Source organism: Bombina bombina, chromosome 7 (assembly GCF_027579735.1).
Source record: "Bombina bombina isolate aBomBom1 chromosome 7, aBomBom1.pri, whole genome shotgun sequence".
Classification (NCBI taxonomy): Eukaryota; Metazoa; Chordata; class Amphibia; order Anura; family Bombinatoridae; genus Bombina; species Bombina bombina.
In genome coordinates this window covers 404,058,635-404,077,005 of record NC_069505.1, presented here as the reverse complement: position 1 = coordinate 404,077,005, position 18,371 = coordinate 404,058,635, and the positions used below count along the sequence as shown (strand labels likewise).

The 18,371-nt window shown below is 41.0% G+C and overlaps 1 protein-coding gene across 1 annotated transcript in view; it reads left to right on the top strand.

The window, feature by feature from the left end:
- FANCD2 (FA complementation group D2) overlaps nucleotides 1-18,371 on the top strand; it is a gene marked incomplete in the record, with an annotated part of 1,113,076 nt that overhangs the window by 475,995 nt on the left and 618,710 nt on the right. Inside the window, 1 exon segment of the mRNA XM_053689418.1 lies at nucleotides 5,066-5,173. Coding sequence (XP_053545393.1) covers nucleotides 5,066-5,173 — 108 coding nt within the window.

Below are 18,371 nucleotides of genomic sequence, written 5' to 3'. Positions count from 1 at the left end.
AGGTAGATTCTCTCAGCAGAGCTGTGAGACTTATATATTGACTGTGATTAAAAAACGTTGCTCTGTAATTTTTATGTTTCAAATTTAATTATTGTTACTTTACTAAGGGGAACAAACCTTTGCTAAAAGTTGTGTTGTTTTTAAGGATTGATGCTATAACTGCTTTTCAGTTCATTATTTCAACTGTCATTTAATCGTTTAGTGCTTCTTTGAGGCACAGTACGTTTTTGTTAAATAAGATTGTAACCAAGTTGCAAGTTTATTGCTAGTGTGTTAAACATGTCTGATTCAGAGGAAGATACCTGTGTCATTTGTTCCAATGCCAAGGTGGAGCCCAATAGAAATTTATGTACTAACTGTATTGATGCTACTTTAAATAAAAGCCAATCTGTACAAATTGAACAAATTTCACCAAACAGCGAGGGGAGAGTTATGCCGACTAACTCGCCTCACGTGTCAGTACCTGCATCTCCCGCCCGGGAGGTGCGTGATATTGTGGCGCCTAGTACATCTGGGCGGCCATTACAGATAACATTACAAGATATGGCTACTGTTATGACTGAAGTTTTGGCTAAATTACCAGAACTAAGAGGCAAGCGTGATCACTCTGGGGTGAGAACAGAGTGCGCTGATAATACTAGGGCCATGTCTGATACTGCGTCACAGCTTGCAGAGCATGAGGACGGAGAGCTTCATTCTGTGGGTGACGGTTCTGATCCAAACAGATTGGATTCAGATATTTCAAATTTTAAATTTAAATTGGAGAACCTCCGTGTATTACTAGGGGAGGTTTTAGCGGCTCTTAATGATTGTAACACTGTTGCAATACCAGAGAAATTGTGTAGGTTGGATAAATACTTTGCGGTACCGGCGAGTACTGACGTTTTTCCTATACCTAAGAGACTAACTGAAATTGTTACTAAGGAGTGGGATAGACCCGGTGTGCCGTTCTCACCCCCTCCAATATTTAGAAAGATGTTTCCAATAGACGCCACCACACGGGACTTATGGCAAACGGTCCCTAAGGTGGAGGGAGCAGTTTCTACTTTAGCTAAGCGTACCACTATCCCGGTGGAGGATAGCTGTGCTTTTTCAGATCCAATGGATAAAAAATTAGAGGGTTACCTTAAGAAAATGTTTGTTCAACAAGGTTTTATATTGCAACCCCTTGCATGCATCGCGCCGATTACGGCTGCGGCAGCATTTTGGATTGAGTCTCTGGAAGAGAACCTTAGTTCAGCTACGCTGGACGACATTACGGACAGGCTTAGAGTCCTTAAACTAGCTAATTCATTCATTTCGGAGGCCGTAGTACATTTAACCAAACTTACGGCTAAGAACTCGGGATTCGCCATTCAGGCACGTAGGGCGCTGTGGCTAAAATCCTGGTCAGCTGATGTAACTTCTAAGTCCAAATTACTTAATATACCTTTCAAGGGGCAAACTTTATTTGGGCCCGGTTTGAAAGAAATTATCGCTGACATTACAGGAGGTAAGGGCCACGCCCTGCCTCAAGACAAAGCCAAGGCTAAGGCTAGACAGTCTAATTTTCGTCCCTTTCGGAATTTCAAAGCAGGAGCAGCACCAACTTCCACTGCACCAAAACAGGAAGGAGCTGTTGCTCGTTACAGACAAGGCTGGAAACCTAACCAGTCCTGGAACAAGGGCAAGCAGACCAGGAAACCTGCTGCTGCCCCAAAGACAGCATGAACCGAGGGCCCCCGATCCGGGACCGGATCTAGTGGGGGGCAGACTCTCTCTCTTCGCCCAGGCTTGGGCAAGAGATATTCAGGATCCCTGGGCGCTAGAGATCATATCTCAGGGATACCTCCTAGACTTCAAATTCTCTCCCCCAAGAGGGAGATTTCATCTGTCAAGGTTGTCAACAAACCAGATAAAGAAAGAAGCGTTTCTACGCTGTGTACAAGATCTGTTATTAATGGGAGTGATCCATCCGGTTCCGCGGTCGGAACAAGGACAAGGGTTTTACTCAAACCTGTTTGTGGTTCCCAAAAAAGAGGGAACTTTCAGGCCAATCTTGGATTTAAAGATCCTAAACAAATTCCTAAGAGTTCCATCGTTCAAAATGGAAACTATTCGGACAATCTTACCCATGATCCAAAAGGGTCAGTACATGACCACAGTGGACTTAAAGGATGCTTACCTTCACATACCGATTCACAAAGATCATTACCGGTATCTAAGGTTTGCCTTCTTAGACAGGCATTACCAGTTTGTAGCTCTTCCATTCGGATTGGCTACGGCTCCAAGAATCTTCACAAAGGTTCTGGGTGCCCTTCTGGCGGTACTAAGACCGCGAGGAATTTCGGTAGCTCCGTACCTAGACGACATTCTGATACAAGCTTCAAGCTTTCAAACTGCCAAGTCTCATACAGAGTTAGTTCTGGCATTTCTAAGGTCGCATGGATGGAAAGTGAACGAAAAGAAAAGTTCTCTCTTTCCTCTCACAAGAGTTCCATTCTTGGGGACTCTTATAGATTCTGTAGAAATGAAGATTTATCTGACAGAAGACAGATTAACAAAGCTTCTAAATGCATGCCGTGTCCTTCATTCCATTCAACTCCCGTCAGTAGCTCAATGCATGGAGGTGATCGGCTTAATGGTAGCAGCAATGGACATAGTACCCTTTGCACGTCTACATCTCAGACCGCTGCAATTGTGCATGCTGAGTCAGTGGAATGGGGATTACTCAGACTTGTCCCCTACTCTGAATCTGGATCAAGAGACCAGAAACTCTCTTCTATGGTGGCTTTCTCGGCCACATCTGTCCAGGGGGATGCCATTCAGCAGGCCGGACTGGACAATTGTAACAACAGACGCCAGCCTACTAGGTTGGGGCGCTGTCTGGAATTCTCTGAAGGCTCAGGGACAATGGAATCAGGAGGAAAGTCTCCTGCCAATAAACATTCTGGAATTGAGACCAGTTCTCAATGCCCTTCTGGCTTGGCCCCAGTTAAAAACTCGGGGGTTCATCAGGTTTCAGTCGGACAACATCACGACTGTAGCTTACATCAACCATCAAGGAGGGACAAGAAGCTCCCTAGCAATGATGGAAGTATCAAACATAATTCGCTGGGCAGAGTCTCACTCTTGCCACCTGTCAGCAATCCACATCCCGGGAGTGGAGAACTGGGAGGCGGATTTCTTGAGTCGCCAGACTTTTCATCCGGGGGAGTGGGAACTTCATCCGGAGGTCTTTGCCCAAATACTTCGACGTTGGGGCAAACCAGAGATAGATCTCATGGCGTCTCGCCAGAACGCCAAACTTCCTCGCTACGGGTCCAGATCCAGGGATCCGGGAGCGGTTCTGATAGATGCTTTGACAGCACCTTGGAACTTCGGGATGGCTTATGTGTTTCCACCCTTCCCGCTGCTTCCTCGATTGATTGCCAAAATCAAACAGGAGAGAGCATCAGTGATTCTAATAGCGCCTGCATGGCCACGCAGGACTTGGTATGCAGATCTAGTGGACATGTCATCCTGTCCGCCTTGGTCTCTACCTCTAAGACAGGACCTTCTGATACAGGGTCCATTCAAACATCAAAATCTAACTTCTCTGAAGCTGACTGCTTGGAAATTGAACGCTTGATTTTATCAAAACGTGGTTTTTCTGAGTCGGTTATTGATACCCTGATACAGGCTAGGAAGCCTGTTACCAGAAGGATTTACCACAAGATATGGCGTAAATACCTATACTGGTGCGAATCCAAAGGTTACTCCTGGAGTAAGGTTAGGATTCCTAGGATATTGTCCTTTCTACAAGAAGGTTTAGAAAAGGGTTTATCGGCTAGCTCATTAAAGGGACAGATCTCAGCTCTGTCCATCTTGTTACACAGGCGTCTGTCAGAAAATCCAGACGTCCAGGCCTTTTGTCAGGCTTTAGCTAGGATCAAGCCTGTGTTTAAAACTGTTGCTCCGCCATGGAGTTTAAACCTTGTTCTTAACGTTCTACAAGGAGTTCCGTTTGAACCCCTTCATTCCATTGATATAAAGTTGTTATCTTGGAAAGTGTTATTTTTAATGGCTATTTCTTCGGCTCGGAGAGTCTCTGAGTTATCAGCTTTACATTGTGATTCTCCTTATTTGATTTTTCATTCAGATAAGGTAGTTCTGCGTACAAAACCTGGGTTCTTACCTAAGGTAGTCACTAACAGGAACATCAATCAAGAGATCGTGGTGCCTTCCCTGTGCCCGAATCCTTCTTCAAAGAAGGAACGTCTTCTACACAATCTGGATGTAGTTCGTGCCCTCAAGTTCTACTTGCAGGCAACTAAGGATTTTCGACAAACGTCTTCCCTGTTTGTCGTGTACTCTGGTCAGAGGAGAGGTCATAAGGCTTCGGCTACCTCTCTCTCCTTCTGGCTTCGTAGCATAATTCGTTTAGCCTATGAGACTGCTGGACAGCAGCCTCCTGAAAGAATTACAGCTCATTCTACTAGAGCTGTGGCTTCCACTTGGGCCTTTAAGAATGAGGCCTCTGTTGAACAGATTTGCAAGGCTGCAACTTGGTCTTCGCTTCATACTTTTTCCAAATTTTACAAATTTGACACTTTTGCTTCTTCGGAGGCTATTTTTGGGAGAAAGGTTCTTCAGGCAGTGGTTCCTTCTGTATAATGAGCCTGCCTATCCCTCCCGTCATCCGTGTACTTTTGCTTTGGTATTGGTATCCCAGAAGTAATGATGACCCGTGGACTGATCACACATAACAGAAGAAAACATAATTTATGCTTACCTGATAAATTCCTTTCTTCTGTTGTGTGATCAGTCCACGGCCCGCCCTGTTTTTTAAGGCAGGTAAATATCTTTTAAATTATACTCCAGTCACCACTTCACCCTTGGTTTCTCCTTTCTCGTTGATTCTTGGTCGAATGACTGGGAGTGACGTAGAGGGGAGGAGCTATATGCAGCTCTGCTGGGTGAATCCTCTTGCATTTCCTGTTGGGGAGGAGTTATATCCCAGAAGTAATGATGACCCGTGGACTGATCACACAACAGAAGAAAGGAATTTATCAGGTAAGCATAAATTATGTTTTTCACCCCTTAGGGTATACTAGATTATTTGGACAACCTGAATGCTCAGCAGATCCGCAAACTCTTCCATATCCTCAGCATGCTGGCGTTTAGAAAAGGTCAGGAAGGCGGCCACATACAGGTAATGCATGGAATGTGTTCAGATTTATTTCTGATTGTTGCAGTCAGATTGCACCATTCAGCTAATCAATTAATTTATGTACAATAAAGCATTTAATGTACTTTTCTGTCCATATTGACACCCATTTTACTAAAAAAGCTTTTAAAATCAAGCTTCTCAGCAGGAAAGTGTCTAACGCGTTTCGGCAAATACAGCCTTACTCATAGACATAACAGCTGATCACCAGTCAGAGCATAAATAGCCCTTAGCTGATTAGCTGATCTCATCCTGCTGAGACAAATTTTCTTATAAAGGTACCGCATCAATACATACAGATAAGTGATATGACCTGAATGGCCTATTACATACAATTTGTAACAAAATAAGTAAATATACCAAAGTTTCATTAGAAAAAACCTCTGTTACATGAAAGATGTATTTACACACATCTGAAAAACAGAAGGCAATACTGTATTCTCGGATGTTTAGATATAAACCGATTTTTAAGCCAGTACCATTGTTCACAAAGGAAATATATTACTGTATACTATATATTTGGATATTTCTCTTTTTGAAACTTATATCCCTTCCTATTGGAACTAATCATCTATTGTCAATTTGTTAAATCAATAGGTATCTAAACATTCGAATAACCTTTGTATATAATGCAAAAAAACTGACCAATGCCATGCTCAACACTACATGTCATCAATTGGAATGAATGGGTTTTCTGTGTACATAGAGAGAAAACCACACACATATAACCAAGACATTGCCTTTGCCAGAAATTAATGATGTCACCATCAATATTAAACCCTCCTGGTCTCCTAGTTTTTAACTGGAAGATCCAGAAGGCTTCCCTGTATAACAACCTGCTAGCCCTGTCTCCTCCTCTTAATGAGGGTCTGATCCATTCAATGATCTGCCATTTAAGACTATTTACATTTTGATTGTGTATTTGTATAAAGTGTCGTGCTAGACCTGAGCAATCGTTATGTTCAATGTTAAGATGCTCTCTAATTCGTGATTTAGCCTCCCTCGTTGAGCACGCAACGTATTGTTTGTCACAAAGGGAACACTCAATCAAATACACTAAGTAATGTAGCTCAAACTGAATGGACTGAAACTGATATTTGTTTTGCAAAAATATTGCTTAATTACTCTCCTCATTGGTCTTTTATTTCTGTCCTTTGGACTTAGATTGACATGTAAATAAAGTTTCCAAAATGTACATGTCTTCGGATAACCACCTTTTCTCCAAGTTCTATACTAAAATGCAAATTGTCTGTAACCAGGTTGAGGATTCGGTTGAACACTGTGATATGTGTGCATTGGTTTCTACAAAGTTCCATCCGTGGCACTCTAAGTTCATAGTGAACTTAACTATTATATATATATATATATATATATATAGCAAAACAGGAAACAGCACTCTCTGGACTTAAGTAAAAAACAAGTAGTTTATTCAGTAACGTTTCGGGGAATGCTCCCCTTCATCAGACCTAGGGTCTGATGAAGGGGAGCATTCCCCGAAACGTTACTGAATAAACTACTTGTTTTTTACTTAAGTCCAGAGAGTGCTGTTTCCTGTTTTGCTACATTTCAACTACTCTAGCACCCTGGCCCTTGGAGAACTGTTTGTGAGAGTGCAACTGACTCTTTTTGCCTATATATATATATATATATATATATATATATATATATATATATATATATATATATATATATATATATATATATATATATATATATATATATATATATATATATATATATATATATATATATATAAAAAATTCAATGCAGACTATAAGATTACATCATATCTTTATAGAGACATGGAACTCAAAAAACAAAATTTATGCTTACCTGATAAATTATTTTCTTTCCTGGCATGGAGAGTCCATGAATCCATTTCTGTTAATAGTGGGAATTCAACTCCTGGCCACCAGGAGGAGGCAAAGAACACCCCAGCAAAGCTTTAAGTATCCTCCCACTTCCCACAAACCCCCAGTCATTCAGTCGAAGAAATATGGAAAGAGAAGAGGACACAGCGGGTATAGAGGTGCCTGAAGTTTAGAAAATGACAAAATAAAAGAAGCCGTCCAGAAATTTAGATAAGGGCGGGTCGTGGAGAGTCCAAAAATCCATTCGAATTACTAATTACTAGGAACCAATACCCAAGCTAGAGGACACAGAATGGAAGGGAGGGATAACAAGACAGGCGGACCTAAACTGAAGCCACCACCGTCTGAAGAACCTTCCTCCCAAAAAAAGCCTCAGCAGAGGTGAAAACATTGAATTTGGAAAATTTGGCGAAACGTATGCAATGAGGACCAAGTGGACACCTTGCAAATTTGCTCCACAGAATCCTCATTTTTTAAAAGCCCAGGAAGAAGAGACAGCCCTAGTCCAATGAGCCATAATCCTCTCAGAAGGCTTTTGTCCAGCTGTCTAATAGGCCAACCGAAAGACACTCCTCAACCAAAAGGAAAGAGTAGTTGAAGTGGCCTTCTGTCTCTTAAGTTTACCAGAAACAACAACAAAAAGGGCATAAGATTGCCGAAAATCCTTCGTAGCCTGTAGATATAATTTCAAAGCACACACTACATCCAGGTTATGTAACAGATGTTTCTTATGAGAAGTATTATGACAGAACGAAGGAACAGCAATTTCTTGATTGATATTACGGTCCGAAACCACCTTGTTTGGTACGAAGGACCGCCTTATCCGCATGGAAAATAAGATAAGGGGGGTCACACTGCGAAGCCGAAAGCTCATAGACTCTACAAGCAGAAGAAATGGATAGTAAAAATAAATCTTTCCAAGACAATAACTTAATATCAACAGAGTGCATAGGCTCAAACGGAACCTGTTGCAGAAATCTTAAGAACAAGATTAAGACTCCATGGAGGAGAAACAGGTTTAAACACAGGCCTGATTCTGACCATGGCCTGAACATAAGATTGAACATCCACTAAGTCAGCTAAACGTTTATATAACAGAACAGAAAGGGCAAAAATCTGACCCTTCAGAGAACTAATTGACAAACCTTTCTCCAGACCTTCCTGGAGAAAGGACAAAATGCGGGGCACCCTCACTTTACTCCAAGGGAAAACCGAGATTCGCACCAGTAAAGTTATTTGTGTCAAACCTTGTGATATATTTTGTGAGTTACCGGCTTACGAGCCTGGACCGATGTATCAATAGACAAGACTAGGCATTCAATCTCCATGCAGTCAGTTTCAGGGAATCTAAGTTTGGATGAAAAAAAGGACTCTGAAGCAGAAGGTCCTCTCTCAGTGGCAACTTCCACAGGGGAGAGGACGACATCCTCACTAGGTCCACAAACTAAATTCTGCGAGGCCAAGATGGAGCAATTACAATTACTGAAGCCTGTTCCTGTTTTATGTGAGCGATCACTTGAGGAAGGAGGGCAAACAGAGGAAACGGGTAAATCAGACCGAAGTTCCATAGAACCGCTAGAGCGCCCCCCAGAGCTGCTTGTGGATACCTTGATCTGGATCCGTATCTTGGAAGCTTGGTGTTTAGACGAGATGCCATCAGGTCTAACTCCGGAACTCCCCACCTGCGAGTTATCGAGAATACCTCCGGATGAAGAGCCTACTCCCCTGGGTGAAACGTCTGCCCGCTCAGGTAATCTGCCTCCCAGTTGTCCACAATTGGGATGTGGATGGCAGAAATGTGACAGTTGTGAGTCTCTGACCATTGAAGAATACAAAAAACCTCCTTCATGACTAAGGAACTCCTTGTTCCTTCCTGATGGTTAATATAAGCCACCGAAATGATGTTGTCCGATTGACATCATTTCGGTGGCTTATATTAAGCCACCGAAATGATGTTTAAGAAAATCTTTCGTCAGGTTGTCTAAGACTATCCTCTGAGAGAGGTCCGAGTGGTCTCCGTTCCATTGCCTGAGCATGCATAACTGTAGAGGTCTCAGATGGAATCTATCAAAAGGAATAATTTCCATGGAAGCCACCATTGGACCAATTACTTCCATACACTGTGCCACCAATGGACGGACAGAAAACTGACCAGAAAAATAGGCAGCAAGAAGTTTGGATTTTCTGACTTCTGTTAAGAAAATCTTCATGGAGATAGTCTGTGATCACCCCAAAAACATACCCTGGTATTTTGCACCAAGGAACTCTTTTCCAGACTCACTTTCCACCTGTGAGAGTGGAGAATCAACAACAGAGAATCCGTATGGGATCTTGCTAAATGAAGAGATGGCACCTGAACCAAGATATTGTCCAGTTATGGTGCCACCGCAATTCCTTGATCTGGCCACTACCAGAAGAGCCCCTAGAACCGTCGTAAAGATTTGGGGGACAGTGGCTAGGTCGAAAGGCAGGGCTACAAATTGGAACTGAAGGCAAACCGAAGGAATTGGAAATGATCCTTGTGGATAGGAACATGAAGATATGTGTAATTCAGGTCGATGGTAGTCATGTACTGATCCTCCTGAACTAAAGGGAGAATAGAACGAATAGTCTCAATTTTGAAGGACGGAACCCTGAGAAATTTAAGACACTCGAGGTCTAAAATGGGTCGAACAGTTCCCTCCTTTCTTTGATGTAATTGGCAAGAGTCCATGAGCTACTGACATATGGGATATACAATCCTACTAGGAGGGGCAAAGTTTCCTAAACCTCAAAATGCCTATAAATACACCCCTCACCACACCCACAATTCAGTTTTACAAACTTTGCCTCCTATGGAGGTGGTGAAGTAAGTTTGTGCTAAGATTTCTACGTTGATATGTGCTTCTCAGCATTGTTGAAGCCCGATTCCTCTGAGTACAGCGAATGTCAGAGGGACGTGAAGGGAGTATCACCTATTGAATACGATGATTTCTCTAACGGGGGTCTATTTCATAGGTTCTCTGTTATCGGTCGTAGAGATTCATCTCCTACCTCCCTTTTCAGATCGACGATATACTCTCAATCTACCATTACCTCTACTAATAACTGTTTTAGTACTGGTTTGGCTATCTGCTATATGTGGATGGGTGTCTTTTGGTAAGTATGTTTTTTATTTCTTAAGACACCTCAGATATGGTTTGACACTTTATGCATTTATATAAAGTTCTAAATATATGTATTGTACTTATATTTGCCATGAGTCAGGTTCATGTATTTCCTTCAGCAGACTGTCCGTTTCATATCTGGGGAATATAAACATTTTAAGAAATTTATTTCTTACCTGGGGTTTAGTCTTTTTTTCAATTGACTACTTTCTTGCTATTGCGGGTATTAGGCCCGCGGGTGCGTCTAATGCTAAACTTTATTGCGTCATTCTTGGCGCAAAAAATTTTTTGGCGCGGAAAAAGACGTTTATGACGCATCTTCGTCATTTCCGGCGTCATACGTGACGCCGAGAACTTTCACACGGCAGCGTCATTAGTGACGCGAGTGTATCATTTACGTTACGTTGTGCGTCATTCTTGGCGCCAAATTTTTTCATTATTTCAATACCCCATTGATGTTTGCCTCTTGCTTTTTTCTCTATCAGAGGCATATGCTTTTGCATTTTTTCCCATTCCTGAAACTGTCATATAAGGAAATAGATAATTTTGCTTTATATGTTGTTTTTTCTCTTACATTGAGCAAGATGTCCCAATCTGATCCTGCCTCAGAAGTTTCTGCTGGAACATTGCTGCCTGACATCGGCTCTACCAAAGCTAAGTGCATTTGTTGTAAAAGTGTAGAAATTATTCCACCAAATGTCATTTGTAATAGTTGTCATGATAAACTTTTACATGCAGATAGTGTTTCCATCAGTAATAGTACATTTCCAGTTGCAGTTCCTTCAACTTCTAATGTACATGATATACCTGTAAATTTTAAAGAATTTGTATCTGATTCTATTCTGAAGGCTTTGTCTGCATTTCCACCTTCTAATAAACGTAAAAGGTCTTTTAAAACTTCTCATTTAGCTGATGAAATTTCTAATGACCAGCAACATAATAATTTATCCTCTTCTGATGAGGATCTATCTGATTCAGAAGATCCTTCCTCAGACATTGACATTGACAAATCTACTTATTTATTTAAAATAGAGTATATGCGTTCTTTATTAAAAGAAGTGTTAATTACTTTGGATATTGAGGTAACCAGTCCTATTGACGTTCAGTCTAATAAACGTTTAAATGCTGTTTTTAAACCTCCTGTGGTTTCTCCAGGGGTTTTCCTATTCCTGAGGCTATTTCTGATATGATTTCTAGGGAATGGAATAAGCCAGGTACTTCTTTTATTCCTTCTTCAAGGTTTAAAAAATTGTATCCTTTACCAGCAAAATCTATAGAGTTTTGGGAAAAAATCCCCAAAGTTGATGGGGCTATTTCTACTCTTGCTAAACGTACCACTATTCCTATGGAAGATAGTACTTCCTTTAAGGATCCTTTAGATAGGAAGCTTGAATCCTATCTAAGGAAGGCCTATTTATGTTCAGGTCATCTTCTCAGACCTGCTATTTCTTTGGCTGATGTTGCGGCTGCCTCAACTTTTTGGTTGGAGAATTTAGCGCAACAAGATTTGGATCCTGACATATCTAGCATTACTCGCTTACAGCAACATGCTAATAATTTTATTTGTGATGCCATTTTTGATATTATCAAAATTGATGTTAGATCCATGTCTTTATCTGTATTAGCTAGAAGAGCTTTGTGGCTTAAATCTTGGAATGCTGATATGACATCTAAATCTAGATTACTATCTCTTTCTTTCCAAGGTAATCATTTATTTGGTTTTCAGTTGGATTCTATTATTTCAACTATCACTGGAGGAAAAGGAGTTTTTCTGCCTCAGGATAAAACTTAGGGTAAATCTAAGGCTTCTAACCGTTTTCGTTCCTTTCGTCAGAATAAGGAACAAAAACTCAATCCTCCTCCCAAGGAATCTGCTTCCAGTTGGAAGCCTTCCTCTAATTGGAATAAATCCAAGCCATTTAGGAAATCAAAGTCTGCCCCTAAGTCCGCATGAAGTTGCGGCCCTCATTCTAGCTCAGCTGGTAGGGGGCAGCTTAAGGTTTTTCAAGGATTTTTGGATACAATCTGTCCAAAATCATTGGATTCAGAGCATCGTCTCTCAGGGGTATCGAATAGGATTCAAAGTAAGACCTCATGTGAGAAGATTTTTTCTCTCGCGCATCCCTGTAAATCCAGTAAGAGCTCTAACTTTTCAGAAGTGTGTTTCAGATCTGGAGTCTTCAGGGGTAATCATGCCAGTTCCTCCTCAGGAACAAGGTTTGGGGTTTTATTCAAACCTATTCATTGTACCAAAGAGAGAAAATTTATTCAGACCAGTTCTGGATCTAAAAATTTTGAATCGTTACGTAAGAGTGCCAACTTTCAAGATGGTGACTATAAGGACTATTCTGCCTTTTGTTCAGCAAGGACATTATATGTCCACAATAGACTTGCAGGATGCATACCTTCATATTCCGATTCATCCAGAACACTATCAGTTTCTGAGATTCTCTTTTCTAGACAAGCATTACCAATTTGTTGCTCTTCCATTTGGCCTAGCAACAGCTCCAAGAATCTTTTCAAAGGTTCTGGGTGCCCTACTATCTGTAATCAGAGAACAGGGTATTGCTGTGTTTCCTTATTTGGACGATATCTTGGTACTAGCTCAGTCTTTACATACTGCAGAATCTCACACAAATCAACTAGTGTTGTTTCTTCGGAAACATGGTTGGAGGATCAATTTACCAAAAAGTTTCTTGATTCCTCAGACAAGAGACGTTTAAAATTGGTTGCAGCGTGCCGGCACCTTCAGTCTCAGTCATTCCCTTCAGTGGCTATGTGCATGGAAGTTTTAGGCCTCATGACTGCAGCATCGGACGCGATCCCCTTTGCTCGTTTTCACATGAGACCTCTACAGCTTTGCATGCTGAATCAATGGTGCAGGGATTATATAAAGATATCACAATTAATATCCTTGAATCCCAATGTACGACACTCTCTGACATGGTGGATAGATCACCATTGTTTGGTTCAAGTGGCTTCCTTTGTTCGGCTAACCTGGACTGTGATCTCAACAGATGCGAGTCTTTCAGGTTGGGGAGCTGTTTGGGGATCTCTGACAGCACAAGGGGTTTGGAAATCTCAAGAGGCGAGATTACCAATAAATATTTTAGAACTCCGTGCAATTCTCAGGGCTCTTCAGTTTTTGGCCTCTGCTAAAGAGAGAACCGTTCATTTGTTTTCAGACAGACAATATCACAACTGTGGCTTATGTCAATCATCAGGGTGGGACTCACTGTCCCCAAGCTATGAAAGAAGTAGCTCGGATACTTGCTTGGGCGGAATCCAGCTCCTGTCTAATCTCCGCGGTGCATATCCCAGGTGTAGACAATTGGGAGGCGGATTATCTCAGCCCCCAGACTTTACATCCAGGGGAGTGGTCTCTCCATCCAGATGTGTTTTCTCGGATTGTTCAGATGTGGGGTCTTCCAGAGGTAGATCTCATGGCCTCTCATCTAAACAAGAATCTTCCCAGATACCTGTCCAGGTCCAGGGATGTTCAGGCGGAAGCAGTGAATGCACTGACACTTCCTTGGTGTTATCATCCTGCTTATATCTTCCCGCCTTTAGTTCTCCTTCCAAGAGTGATCTCCAAAATCATTATGGAACAGTCTTTTGTGTTGCTGGTGGCTCCAGCATGGCCACACAGGTTTTGGTATGCGGATCTGGTTCGGATGTCCAGTTGCCCGCCTTGGCCACTTCCGTTACGGCCGGACCTACTATCTCAAGGTCCGTTTTTCCATCAGGATCTCAAATCATTAAATTTGAAGGTATGGAAATTGAACGCTTAGTTCTAAGTCATAGAGGTTTCTCTGACTCAGTGATTAATACTATGTTACAAGCTCGTAAATCTGTCTCTAGAAAGTTTGGAAGACTTACATTTCATGGTGTTCTTCTCATAAATTCTCCTGGCATTCTTTTAGAATTCCTAGAATTTTACAGTTCCTTCAGGATGGTTTGGATAAGGGTTTGTCTGCAAGTTCCTTGAAATGTCAAATCTCCGCTCTTTCTGTTTTATTTCACAGAAAGATTGCTATACTTCCTGATATTCACTGTTTTGTACAGGCTTTAGTTCGTATTAAGCCTGTCATTAAATCAATTTCTCCTCCTTGGAGTCTTAATTTGGTTCTGAAGGCTTTACAGGCTCCTCCATTTTAGCCTATGCATTCTTTGGACATTAAACTACTTTCTTGGAAAGTGTTGTTCCTTTTGGCTATCTCTTCTGCTAGAAGAGTTTCTGAGCTATCTGCTCTTTCTTGTGAGTCTCCTTTTCTGATTTTTCATCAGGATAAGGCAGTTTTGCGGACTTTTAAATTTTTACCTAAGGTTGTGAATTCTAACAACATTAGTAGAGAAATTGTTGTCCCTTCCTTATGTCCTAATCCTAAGAATTCTTTGGAAAGATCCTTACATTTTTTGGATGTGGTAAGAGCTTTGAAATATTATGTGGAAGCTACTAAATATTTCAGGAAGACTTCCAGTCTATTTGTTTTATTTTCTGGTCCTAGGGAAGGTCAGAAGGCCTCTATTTCCTTGGCTTCTTGGTTGAAACTTTTGATTCATCAAGCTTATTTGGAGTCGGGTCAGGCCCCGCCTCAGAGAATTACAGCTCATTCTACTAGATCGGTCTCCACTTTGTGGGCTTTTAAGAATGAATCTTCAGTTGATCAGATTTGCAAAGCGGCAACTTGGTCCTCTTTGCATACATTTACTAAATTCTACCGTTTTGATGTATTTGCTTCTTCAGAAGCAGTTTTTGGTAGAAAAGTTCTTCAGGCAGCTGTTTCAGTTTGATTCTTCTGCTTTTTGATTTAAGTTTTTTTTCTTTCAAAAATGAAAATAAACTTATTTTTTTGGGTTGTGGATTAATTTTTTCAGCGGAATATGGCTGTTTTTATTTTTATTCCCTCCCTCTCTAGTGACTCTTGAGTGGAAGATCCACATCTTGGGTATTGATATCCAATATGTCACTAGCTTATGGACTCTTACCAATTACATGAAAGAAAACATAATTTATGTAAGAACTTACCTGATAAATTCATTTCTTTCATTTTGGTCAAGCTCAACTCCCAGTCCTACTGCCAGTTTCTGGAAGACACCTTCTTCAAGCAGTGGTACAGGACGAAGTCTGCATCCTTCAAGAAAAACATGATTTTCATGCAGGACAATGCTCCATCACACGCGTCCAAGTACTCCACAGCGTGGCTGGCAAGAAAGGGTATAAAAGAAGAAAATCTAATGGCATGGCCTCCTTGTTCACCTGATCTGAACCCCATTGAGAACCTGTGGTCCATCATCAAATGTGAGATTTACAAGGAGGGAAAACAGTACACCTCTCTGAACAGTGTCTGGGAGGCTGTGGTTGCTGCTGCACGCAATGTTGATGGTGAACAGATCAAAACACTGACAGAATCCATGGATGGCAGGCTTTTGAGTGTCCTTGCAAAGAAAGGTGGCTATATTGGTCACTGATTTGTTTTTGAATGTCAGAAATGTATATTTGTGAATGTTGAGATGTTATATTGGTTTCACTGGTAAAAATAAATAATTGAAATGGGTATATATTTGTTTTTTGTTAAGTTGCCTAATAATTATGCACAGTAATAGTCACCTGCACACACAGATATCCCCCTAAAATAGCTATAACTAAAAACAAACTAAAAACTACTTCCAAAAATATTCAGCTTTGATATTAATGAGTTTTTTGGGTTCATTGAGAACATGGTTGTTGTTCAATAATAAAATTAATCCTCAAAAATACAACTTGCCTAATAATTCTGCACTCCCTGTAAAGACTGAAAAGCTTCTGTTACACTTTAAAAATGTCTAGCTAGCAAGGAATTTTCTCCCAGTTAGATGATTCTCAAAGAAAAGAGATGTATTATAAGGTACTACTTCAACATAACAGTTCGACAAGCTGTCTTAACTCAATCTAGGATACATAATAAACAAATATTCTCTGCAAGAAACAACAAACAAGGCAAATGGTATAAATGAAACTACTTAGAATCCTGCTCAAGTGTATACAGGATTTCAGCGGTTTATCTGCAGTTAGGAGTGTAAATATTTAACCGATTCCCAACTTAAGCTGATTTAGTATAGATAGTGTGTTGCCTTCATCAAAATTTATAGTAAGTGGAAAAGCATTGGAGTCATCTCCAGCCGCACTGAGATCTCCTTGAATGAATAGATACTTCACCCGGAGCAGTGAAAATGTCATCCATTGCCATGGATAGCTAGGATCTCCCTGGTTTGCAGATAATCTTGAAAGGAGAAATCGGCCTCTGGGAGGACGAAATTTGAACTCTATATTGTATCTCTGAGAGACGACCTCCACCACCCAAGGATCTGGGACATCGCAAATCCAAGCCTCTTGAAAGAAGGAAAGTTTGCCCCCTACTTGATGAATCGTTGGCAGACCCTTCATGCTGATTTGTTCTCAGAGGAAGGCTTCTTGGATTGCTTACCCTTATTCCAAGGCTGGTTAGATCTCCATGAGGGTTTGTATTGTTCAGGTTTTTAAGAAGAAGAGGATTTTTGTTCCTTAAGTTGCGAAAATTAAGAAGTCTGGCGACCCTTAGGTCTAACCTTCTTATCCTGAGGCAGAAAAACTCCCTATCCACCAGTGACCATAGAAATTATCTCAGCCAGACCAGGACCAAATAAAGTCTTACCTTTAAATGGAATAGACAGAAGTTTAGACTTGGACACCATGTCAGCTGACCAAGACTTTAGCCACAAGGCTCTGCGAGATAGAATGGCAAAGCTAGAAGTCTTTGCACCCAGACGTACTACTTGCATACTGGCATCACAGATGAAGGTAATAGCCAGTTTTAAAGCCTTGATCTTGTCTTGGATCTCCTACTGTAGTTTCCTCCAAAATCAGATCCGATAAAGAGTCTCACCAGCGACTGTCTCAATACTAGCAACTGGCTGCCATTGCAGTCCTTGGTGAAGAAAAATCTTTAAGTACCCTTCCAGTTTCCTATCCTTAGGATCCTTAAATGAGGTACTATCCTCTAGAGGAATAGTGGTTCTCTTAGCTAACATGGATATAGTTCCATGCACTTTAGGAACAGTGCGCCAAAGGTTTTGTACAGATTCTGCATCAGGAAACATCTTTTTAAAGTCAGGCGACTGGGAAAATGGAACACCCGGCTTCTCCCATTCATGAGAAATAATGTCAGTCATGCTATCTGGAACAGGAAATACTTACACAGATTTAGGTTTCACATCAAAAACTCTATTTAGTTTATTAACCTTAGGAGTGTAAGTGACTGTAGGTTTAGGATCCTCCAGAGTAGCCAGAACCTCCTTAAGTAGTTAACGGAGGTGTTCAAGCTTAAATCTAAAACTAACCTCCTCTGGATCCTCTGTACTTTCAGAGATTTCACCCTCAGAAGCTAATGAAGAATGGTCATCCTCATATAATTGAGACAAACTGACCAAGGCAGCTTTGGCGTTATCAGAAGTTCCTGGCTTAAAGGAAACATTCTTAGATTTTCTTTTACCTAAAATAGGTAAAGCACTCAGTGCTACAGACACTGCCGAAGTAAGCTGTGCTGCAAAATCACCTGGCAAAAATACTCCTCTAGAAACGGACTGAGAGGAGCCACAGGGAACTGCTTGCAAAACTTTCCTCAGACGTCCCCGTCTCTAGCAAAATGAGGCATGTCAGGAACAACAATATCCTGAGAGGCAGATGGCTCTGAGTGGGTTAAAGGTTTTGAAAAGATGCATCTTTATTCCTTGAAAGCAACATCTTAGACACATGTGGAGCAAAACTGCACAGGAGGAATAACCTGTTCCTCTAAATAGTACAAGCATTTTTCAAATTAAATGAAAAGGTTTGGGTCACTGTCCATTTCTAAAGTTGAGAATTGGTCCAGCTATTAATAAATTCTTTTAGCCCAAAAAATAAAATAACTAGCCTACTTTTAAATTTTTTGCCAAATAACAATCCTTGACCCAAAAAAATAACCTCTCGATTATAAAATAACTTATCAGATTTTTTTGCGTATAAATAACACGCAGACTTTTAGGAAGGTACCGCTATAACTGAAATCTTTACTAGCGTGGACTCACCCCTCCGGTGTCAACACACCAATAAGAAGTGACACAGGGACAAAAACAATCAGATCGGATAAAGAGTTTCCGATATACGCA